The 10,743-nt window shown below is 30.9% G+C and overlaps 1 protein-coding gene and 1 long non-coding RNA gene across 2 annotated transcripts; one reads left to right on the top strand and one right to left on the bottom strand.

Annotated features, from left to right (window-relative positions):
• Nucleotides 1–1,035: 1,035 nt before the first annotated feature.
• On the bottom strand, nt 1,036–1,786 carry LOC148198936 (uncharacterized). The gene is made up of 2 exons (XR_015785498.1): nt 1,554–1,786; nt 1,036–1,480 (listed from the first exon to the last, which is right to left on the bottom strand). It is a non-coding gene; the product is annotated as an uncharacterized LOC148198936 (long non-coding RNA).
• Nucleotides 1,787–3,655: 1,869 nt separating this feature from the next.
• LOC148198935 (gamma-glutamylcyclotransferase 2-1-like) lies at nt 3,656–6,012 on the top strand. The gene is made up of 9 exons (XM_088111376.1): nt 3,656–3,929; nt 4,169–4,282; nt 4,380–4,456; nt 4,538–4,594; nt 4,830–4,886; nt 4,985–5,025; nt 5,255–5,326; nt 5,431–5,510; nt 5,605–6,012. The coding sequence occupies exons 2-9, from the start codon at nt 4,174–4,176 to the stop codon at nt 5,772–5,774; spliced, it is 663 nt and encodes a 220-aa protein (XP_087967502.1). The 5' UTR covers nt 3,656–3,929; nt 4,169–4,173; the 3' UTR covers nt 5,775–6,012.
• Nucleotides 6,013–10,743: the final 4,731 nt, after the last annotated feature.

Here is a 10,743-nt window from a genome sequence, read left to right as displayed (position 1 = left end):
ACCCTTCTGCTTGTGTTTATCTGTTGTTTGTGTTGTGTTTCTGTTGCAATGATCATCCACTTGGATGTGAGCAAAGGTGGATGAGGTACCCCTGGAGAAGGCCCTGGATGGTGGTGATGCTGCAGCTTAATTTGTTTAGGAGTTTCTAGATTAAGTACTATCATTTTGAAATACTCTAATGTGTTTAAGTTTTAAAGTATGACTTCTGTTTTGGGATAACTGTAACTTTAATACTTTATTTACAGTCTTATTCTAAATGTTCTCTTATATTAAAAATGTGGACTGCTATATTATATATTTATATATAATTTGGGATGTTACAGTTAATATATTTTACGTATTTTAAACAAGTTTTTAAAATTTGGTTTTTATTTAAAATTTAATAATTATTTAATTTAGGGTTAAATATGTTTTTAGTCCCTAAACTATTGGCCGTTTCTGGTTTTCGTCCCTCTTCCAAAGTAAGGTACAATTTGGTCCTCATTCTTTAGAAAAACGTTCGTTTTAGTCCTCAAAATTTTGTTTTTAGTCCTCGTTTTAGTCCTCAAAACGTTCGTTTTTTCGACTAAAACGAACGTTTTTTAAAGATTGAGGACTAAATTGTACCTTACTTTGGAAGAGGGACGAAAACCAGAAACGGTCAATAGTTTAGGGACTAAAAACATATTTAACCCTTTAATTTATTTTAATATAATTTAATATATTTTAAATATATTAAATCAAATTTATTATTATTATTTTTTATTTATTATTATTATTATCATTAATTTTGTTTTTATTATTTTATTTTTATGTTTTTAATATAATTATTATTATAATATAAATCATATTTTAATAATTATTAAAATATAAAATTATATTAATAATATTTAAATTTTAAATTAAATTAAATTATTATTAAGGTGGTGAATAGTGTTTTTAATAAGAAAGAGAAAAATGGAAAAATATTTATTAAAATTAAATTGAAAGTTTAAAAAAAGTAAAAAATGAATGACGAGATGTTAAAAGGTTAAAAATGTAATTTTTGAATACAAGGGTATAAACAGCAAATCCGACCTTAAAATAAAACAAAAGGATAAAAACAGCAAACAGAGGAGTCTAAAAAAGAAGAATAAACTGGGTAGAGGCCATACTCAGGTTTTTTAATTATTATTATGTTTTTAATTATTATATTTTTTCTTTTTTAATTACTAACAGATAAGCTTCTCCTCCTTGCTGCATAACGTACACCGCATCAGCAACATCCACAATCACACCATGGCGCTGCCTCGCCCAAACCACGACGGCTACAGCTTCAATCACCGGTGCCGGCGGCGGTCATCTTCGGCGTCCTCTTCAACGGTCACTCTGTGTTTTTCCTTTCTTCAAAACAACTAACCCTAACTCATATCCACCTTCAAACCAAACCATCATCGACCATGACCCCTTCTCCATTCGATCAGACTCGTCATCCACCAGACTCGCCGGCGGCGATCGTTTTCTGTACCACATCATTCAATTAGTCAATAAGATTCCTCAAAGTTACTGTAAATAACACAAAATTGAAATTTTACTTTTCGATGAGTAGACACTTAGCTGCACACCACGACCGGGAGAAAAACACAGTTTTTGGCTGTACCTGACACTTTTGACCTAATTACGTTCCATCCTTGACTTTCTGCTTATTGAAAAATGTTTGTTATTTGGAGATCAGCCAAAATACAGTATAGCAAGACCATGGAATCGAGACCTTGAAAAGATATATTATAAAATTATAATTTAAGAACACGTTGCATACCCATTTCCAGAATCACGTCACCACTATAAACTTATTGACTACTTTTCTTTCTTTGACTATACTGACGAAAGTTAAAATAAAAAATAACCATAAGTGACACACATTTCTTTCTTTGACTATATGACGAAAGTTTAAATGAAAAATAATGGTAAGTCACACACATTTATGTTTATTTAATACATATTATAAAAATAAAATGATTATAAAAAGGTAAATCTTTGTATTTAAAAAATAAAAGATAATATTAAATAAATATAAAAAATTTGTGTATGAAAAAAATATAATTTCTACATGTGGATTCCAACTGATTCGCTTCCTCTTACTTGACTTGGTGGGGTTACAGCACGACTCCAGTAAAACAAGGTCTTATTTTCTATTCCACTTTTTTAATAAAAAATATAAAATAGTTTCAAATTTCGAGTGTTAAATATTAATATAAGAATAATTCTAAGTGTATGGAAATAAAAAAGTAAAAATTGTTCTTATTTATAAATTATAAATTAATTTTATCTTTCGTGAAGGGATAAATATTATTTTGTACAAAATCTTTAAAAACTAAAAAAATGCGTTTTATCAACTTGAAATGTGATTCGTTTATGAATCTTATCTATTTTATCCATCCAAGTTGATTGCAGACCATGTTGTTTTAATGGGTTTTATGGAGTAAAATCATTTGTTTTTGTTAAACATGTTTTTGACTCAATAGCACGAGGAAAAACAAAACCAACTCCATATATTAGTTTACTCGATTGCTAACTTATTATAGTTATGATTAATAAAAAACATATAAAATACTTATTTTAATAATGAATATTATTATCTTAAAATTATCCAACCTTAGATTGATAGATATAAATAAATAAATCATACACCACCGAAGTAAATTGAGTATAATTTGTCTGAATAAAAATTAAATTAAAAAAAAAATCGAAGCAAGTGGCTAAGATTGTGATGCTCCTCGTGCTTTCTTCATTTGTCCTCCTTTTGATTTTCTTGTCTGTTTCTCATCTTTCTGTCATTCCTTTATCACCATTGGCTGTCTGGAATAGTGGCTCTCAATCCACCGTCCCATTTGTCTCTCTTTCTATATAAAAAATTTAACCATTAAAAGCATATTCAACTCAAAAGTACAAATTGATTCATCATGAAATTCATTAAATTTGAAATAAAATTAATTTCTACTTTTACATTTAACTTTATTACCTAAATCTATATTTAATTCAAAAATAAACACTTCATTGATTCGTTATGCTTGTTACCTGTCCATTCAAAAGAAAAATAATTATTTTTTTCCATAAAAACATTAACATCAATTAAATTTTAAGGGAAAAAGTGTCGGTTAATAATTAATTTCTCTACAAAAATAGCAGTAATAAACATTAATGATATAGTTGTACATTTATTGCTGATTAGAATCTATATCTACTGAGCGCTGCTACAGTCGCAGTGATGTTATTACAATGACGGGAAAAGCCAGCTATAAAATTCGCGCAGATCGTCTCAATTTTCCAAATGTGCTAGAAAATTCTTCTAAATTCTAATGTTACCTAACTTAAACCTAATCACCAACCACAACTTCTCAACCATTAAATTCCCTCCTTCTATCAAAAAACCGTCCAGATTCAATCACTACAAAAATTCAATTTTTCACTTTTTCATATCCGTCTAGGTTCAATGTATGTATCTTCTTCCTCTTTAAATCGGAAACACGATTTCTTAATACTTCCAGGTACTATTAACATCTAGGTAAAAGAAAAGAAAAGAAAAAAGGTTATATTTTTTGAGAACAGTGTGTGTTGATTTTTTTTTTTTTTACGTAAAGTAAAGAAATTTTTAAGGCGTTGGAGAAGAAGCACGTGACAGAGAGGTTGTTCCGGGGCCAGCGAAGGCGTTGAATCCGCGTTGCGTGGCGTGCGACCCCCACACCATAAATACCAATCTATCGTGTGTGGCATGTCTCAAGCCTTGTCCATCCAAGAAAGAAGAGAAGGGGAAGAAGAAGGAGAAGAGAGAAAGAGAGGAGCCATTGCAACCCTAACATTTAGCTAAACGACTAAACCCTAATCGTTTAGCTTTTCCTCTCTTTTTCCCTCTCTTCTTCCCCCTCGTTAATCCTCTCTCGTTCTCCTCGCCAAACCTTCCAGATCCAAATGTGGGTACCTTTTTCTGCTTTTTATTTTTCTTCATTTTCGTTTTCTCTTTCGTATCACCTCTTCAATGCCCTACTTTATTAACATTATCGTTCACTGTTTATCAACCGTATAATTTGTGTGTGCAATGTTTTAATTCCACAACAAAACGCTCCGATCTCAGTTATCTGCTGCTATAGTCCACGGCGACAGATTTGAAATATTTATGTTAAACACTGATGTTTGATTTTTTTTTCCTCAGAAATCATGGTTTTCTGGGTGTTTGGCTACGGTTCACTGGTGTGGAACCCGGGGTTTGATTACGATGAGAAGATTGTTGGTTTCATTAAGGATTACAGACGCGTGTTCGATTTAGGTGAGGCCCTTTATCACGCTCCGTTAGTTTTTGTGCCTGTCTTTTTGAATTTAAACAGCTTCCGCAGTTGCTTAGACATGTCATTGTGCATTTGCAGCGTGCATTGATCACAGGGGAACCCCAGAAAGCCCAGCAAGAACTTGCACGTTGGAGGAGAAAGAAGGAGCTATTTGCGTAAGTTCCTTGTTATGTCGTTTCTGTACTTAATTGTTATCTTTCTATTTATTTTCGTATAATTCTTCCGTCTTTCTGCAGTGGGGAACTGCTTATTGTGTTCGAGGAGGCCCTGAAAGGGAAAAATTGGCCATGCAGGTAAAAGAAAATTTCACCTTTGGCTGTTATCAAACTAGCTTTTTAACCTTAATGTAACTTGGAAGAATTTCAAGGGTCGTAATAGAGTCCCTTTAAAAGTAAACGGACTTCTGGGTTGTGGTATTTCATTAGTGATTTCAGATTAAATGTGTCAATAACCATCCTAAACTTTTTAAACCTTTTTAGCGAATTTATGTACGTTCGGGCTTCAATTGTTTGTTTCTTTGTTGTGTAGTATTTGGAGCGACGGGAATGTGAATATGACAGAAAAACTATTGTAACCTTCTTCAAGGTGAGTGACGCAATCTTGGAATATTTTCCACCCAAATGATCGTCGTCATTTGTAGTATTTGGTTGCCATCAACACTAATTTAATATCTTTTTCTTCAGGAAGGAGATTCACAGCACCCTGCTTTGACTGACGTAATAGTGTATGTCATTTTTGACATTCCTTATGATTTTCTTTAGCTTTTAGATATCAGTATATGTAACTGTCTTCTGGGGAAATATTTGTTTTTCCAAAAGGTCAATCGGAAAGGGCATATAATAAGCAATAAGTTTTTTCAAAATAAGTAATAAAAAATGCAGAGTTTCAATTGCTTTGTTCATGCTCACGAAGACTAGGTCAAGTTTGCTAATAGATATAATGTCAATCTACAGATTTACATCAACTCCAGACAAAGTGAACAACAAATACTACCTGGGACCTGCCCCACTGGAAGACATGGCTAGGTATGTGTGTGTGTGTATATTGCATACATTTTTCTCCTGGCTTTTATTTGGTGAAGTGGTAACCTGTTCTTTGGTTTCACTAATTATTTTGGCAATCCATTCAGGCAAATAGCAACTGCGTATGGTCCTTGCGGAAACAACAGGGACTATCTTTTCCTTCTAGAAAAGGCTATGCATGATATTGGTGAGTTATTTCCTGACACATACAGATGCAGTTAGTAAAAACTATTCTGTCTGTGTGACCCAGCACTCTTATTTATACTCGTTCCGGTGTTCAGGCCATGAGGACAACTTAGTGATAGAGCTTGCGAATGAAGTGAGGAAAGTACTTGGAGTGGGAAACATGCTAACAAATGTTGCAACAGCTCAACTTCCACACCCTCCTCATGTATCCATACCTACACGTCAACTGCAGCCACTGCCAGAACCTATTGTTTTGGATGGGTGAGTTTTGAGGGGGCTGGAGATGACCGGAGAAAACTGACGATGAGTTCGACAACTACACTGATTTAGCGGACCCTGCTAACCCTCATTCAATTTTCAAGTAACATCATATAGTTAATCCCCTCTTTTACGGCCATTTTAAATTCAGGAGGGCAATATTTTGAATTGGAATGTTCGGAGACTTTTGACATTTACACTGTTATAATTTTGAGAATGGTTAATCTTTATATTTATTTCGTTCACACCAATCCAAAAATTACCAAGTTAATAGCTATTCCGAAATTAATGATACTTATGTTTTGAGCAAGTTTTTACCTTTGTGTTTCGTCTATTTCTTGATCGAACGAATGGCTGTGGATTCATGTGCAGTATAATCTTGCATGTGTAAAACATTGAAGATTTGATCATGTATGTTGGCTAGTAGTTAATTAAACCATAACAATCTACAATTGAGTTACAATTATATCCATAATGACGCAACCGCACCTTGCAGAACAGGATTTTGAAGGCACTCGCCTTAATCTTTAGGGCGGGTGGGTCGAACTTTTTTACGGGGTTTACCTTTTTCTTTTAGCTCTTCTCCAACCTCCTCCATCATGAAGTCACTTTTCAGTAAATTTACTTAGTGGATTAAATACATTTAACGTATATTCAAATATTAGATTAAAAATTTCCTGATCAAACTTCATGTTGCATAAGTTAAATACATTTGCTAGATGATTTTTCTCCGATTCTTCATGAACTCCAACCCTTCATAGTCTTCATTCCAAGTCCTCAATCATTTCTGCTTGTAATAACAAAACTTTTTCAATTAATGCTACAAACTACATAATTTAATTATAAGTTTAAAGGTTAAAATTGAAACTTTGTTTAATATGTAAATTTTCTTAACCTGTATTTATTACTAAAATCATATTAATTTATTTTTAAATTTGAATGTATAATAATTGGACACAAATATTAATTATATTTATTTATTTTTAAAATTTCAACGTATAATAAAGTTTGAACATTAATACTATCTATATTTATTTATTTTTAAAGTTATATTAATTATTTATAAAATTTCAACTTACAATAAAGTTTGACATAAATAAATTCTAATTTCACATTAAAATTTTTTTAATTACATGTGTCTTTTTACTTAATCATGAGAGATTTAAAAGTAAGGGAAAAATAATTGATTTTTTTTACACCCACACATATAATGTTGGGCATAATTAATGGAATGTATTAAACTATAGATAAACTATTATATTAGAAAAATTAATTGCTTTTATATTTGTCGTTCAATTAATTCCTTGCTTGAATTATGTCATTACTTTTATCTTTTTGTTCAATGTTTTATTGTTGTTCCATTTCTTTTTCAATCACTATTGTTATAGAGATAGAATTTTTTTTGTCGAAATCATTATTGAAGGTTAAAGGCAATCTTTTTATCTACTCTATCCTAATTTGGTTTTTGAATTTTAACCACTATAATTCACTTTTGTTCTTCTTACTTTGATTTGTTTGTTAATCACGATAGAAATGAATGATACTTAGATGCAAACTTCAATTGGTGATGGAAATTTTCTATACAAAGTGTTTAATCGAAGGTCACCCTTGTTTAATTACATATAATTATGGAAACACCAACAATGTTGTGAGCCAAAGATTGATGGGAAACTTCACTTACCAACAAGCTCGTATCCGAATCAAGCATGAATCAGATTCACTACTAACAATGTGTACAAGAAGTATTATGTAATATTGCTCCCATGGACTCTTGTCATTTTATTTTAGGACGATCATGACTTCATTTTAAAACATTCAATCTCGATGAATGCTCACTTCATTTAAGGCATGAGGGACATGAAATGAAGTGGAAGTTTATGACATCAAAACAAGTCATGAAGGATCAACTTATGTTGAAGGAGAAAATAGAAAAAGAAAGAATAGAAAAAAAAGCAATAGAGAGAGAAGAAAGAATGAGAGAAAACGAATGAGAAAATGAAGATAAAGAGAAAGAACTAGAGAAATAAAGCATGGAAAATTTATTTGTTAATGATTTTTCTTGTACTGTTTGTGATTTCATTTTACAGGAACAAAATGATGGGCATGTGAATGAAATACATTAACTCCCATTTTTGAAAATGATGTTTGTTTGTAATGCTTTATTATGCATCCAGTTTGTTGATGAAAAACAAAGTCTTGGAGATAATGAAACACAACACATAGAGTAATTTGTTGTAACATATGAAGGCGAGGGTGTGTTGGCAAAAGAGTTGCTCCACATATTGCCACCATTGGAAAGGAACAAATATACATTTATTCAAGTTGTATATGATCCTGGAGGACGAGAAGTTGTTTCATGTTGTTGAAAATAAAATCCTTTACAAGGACATAACAAACTCCTATAGTAGAAGAATAAAGCCTTAAAATTCGGGACAAATCTTCTCAAAGAAGGAGGACATGATGTGAATCCAACCAATGATTGGACGTGACCATGAGTAACAATAAGGATCCACTTGAAAGACCTGGACGACCTATGACAAGGGCTAGCAAGGAAAGCAAATGAAGTTGTTCAACAAGTGTTGTCCATATTAATTGAATATAAACCCAATTTTCAAGGACAAAAGACCAAGATGGTGAATTGCATTATGGCCCAAATGGAAGAGAAATAAAACACCATTTTGCTGCTATTTTATTTTACAAGTTATTAGTTTGTTTTTAAAATAGTCCAATCTTTGTAAAATTGGCTAACCAAATTATGTCTTTGGGTCAATTAATTAGTGGGCTTTAGTTTGACTTTATTTTTAAGTTGTAATAAGAACCAATTTGGAAACTTAGACATTATTCCTTATAAGCTTAACTATTTTCATTAAAATGCACAAGTCAAGTTTTTATTCAGATAAATTAGGGTTGTATCCCTTTTATCTTAGTGAGAGTGAGTCTTTTAAGTTCTTGAGTGATTCAAGAATCTTTTGTTGTATCAAAGGACTTTCCATCTTCGTGTGTTGCCTCCTATGAAAAAGTGATTCTTTCATTCTGTTTATCTTTGTCTCTTTATATTTTTTTTCTTCTCGATTTATAGAATCTCAATTTTTGTCCACTTTTATCTCATATTTATAACTTTCTTTCTACACATCCAAATTGAGTGTTTCTTAAGCCTAATTTGTAGCTTAGAATGTGATCTTTCACACCATTTTGAAATCACCCAATCAGAGTTCTGTAGCTCAAGATATTGACGTTTTGAAAATTTTGTTTCCCATTTTTACTAAATTTCTTTCAAGGTTCTAACTCTAAAGATCCTCAACCAACCTTTTTTATAAATATGGTTCACATACTCTATATTTTGGCTAAACCTAGTTTTTAAAACAAATTTTCACTTAAAAGTTTAGAGTCGTGATTACTAAAGAAACTCTATGTGTTTGTGTTGAAAAAGCTAGTGTAGATAAAACAATAACTTTCACCGAGTAGGTTCTTAGGTGATTGAGTGTTGTTGTTGTTACTAAGAGAAATTGTGCATCCTTTGTGTAATTCAGAGATGTTCATTCCTTGTGGATTTAAGGAATGTGTTTCTTCATGTCTTCATCCTTTATAGGATGAAAAGGAGGTGATAATTCTGTGTAGATTTCAAAAGAGGTGTCTAGAGAGGTGTCTTTCATCTCTTGTGACTTCAAGAGAGATGTTTTCTAAACCTAAGCTATCTTCTTTGTGATTGTAAGTTCTAGAATATTTTAGTGATTGATTAATCCCTCTTTAGAGGCATTAACAACTGGATGTAAGGTTTTTTTATTTGAATAAGTATAAAATTATTTGTGCAAACATCTTTTTTTCCAATACTCTTTATTTTTCCTATTATTATTTAAAAGAAATCAATTTTAATTGTAAAGTCAATTTATGAAAAGGGTTTTTTTGTAAAGTACTGTTTTATTAAAGAAACCAATTCACTCCAAATGCAATTATTTCGCTGCATAATTCTAACAATTTATATATATATATATATATATATATATATTACTTTATATTTTAAGTATTAAAAAATGATGAAATATTTTATTTTATTTTTGTAGAGATAACCTCTCAAGATGATGTAAGACCTTCAAGTGCTAGTAATTTGGATGATTGAAGATGTATTGATTTTTTTGAATTTTGTTGTTTATAGAAGAACCTATGTTCTTGAGTAAGGGAAAATCTTTCCTATCTACTTAGTTTTGTGTATTTTTTTATGAGGAACCTATACTATGTATGAAATGGATAAATACTATTTTTCTAGTTTTTTAATTCAAAAATATTATAGTTCAGTTTAAAATTTGTGTAGTTTGGTTTAACATTAGTGTCGTTTGGTTCAAAATTTGTGTAGTTATGTTCAAAATTAGTGTAATTCGGTTCAAAATTAGTATAGTTCGGAAACATGTTAAGGTACATAGTATTTTAGTTCACATTGCAATTTAGTGTAGTTGAGTGGAATGCAAATCGATATAATAAAAAATAGTTAATTCAATTCGTCTGAATTAATTTTTAGTTCAGTTTAGATAAAATAGTTTTTGGTTCATTACAAGTTTTAACAATTCAGTGCAATTTAGTTAATTTTACCTACATATATAAGGTAGTGAAAAATGGGCAAGCTAGTGAAAAGTTAAACAATACTACATATAACAATTGATCATCAACTCAAAATAACAACATTCATAAAAAATCAAATGTCTATCAAATAACACAACCCTCATGGCTATATAATAACATATGCATTTGATTTTACTTTTAGAAAATTAATGTATTGAACGACAGAGACTCCACATTTCTCATAATTCACTTTCACCTCTTAGAAACTATAGCTATAGATTCATATATTAGGAACCATAATCTATCTCGAGTAGGACTAGGTAAATTCCTTATGTCTATGACGTTTGATTTCTTTTTCCATATAAAAACTCCAAATTATAGTATGAACCTTCTTCAATTTTCACAACCAACATCTTCCTTTA

Source organism: Vigna umbellata, chromosome 4, assembly GCF_029865625.1.
Source record: "Vigna umbellata cultivar VRB3 chromosome 4, Vumbellata_1.0, whole genome shotgun sequence".
NCBI classification, from domain to species: Eukaryota; Viridiplantae; Streptophyta; class Magnoliopsida; order Fabales; family Fabaceae; genus Vigna; species Vigna umbellata.
The sequence above is the reverse complement of the archived record's forward strand: the minus strand, read 5'-3'. Positions and strand labels throughout refer to the sequence as shown.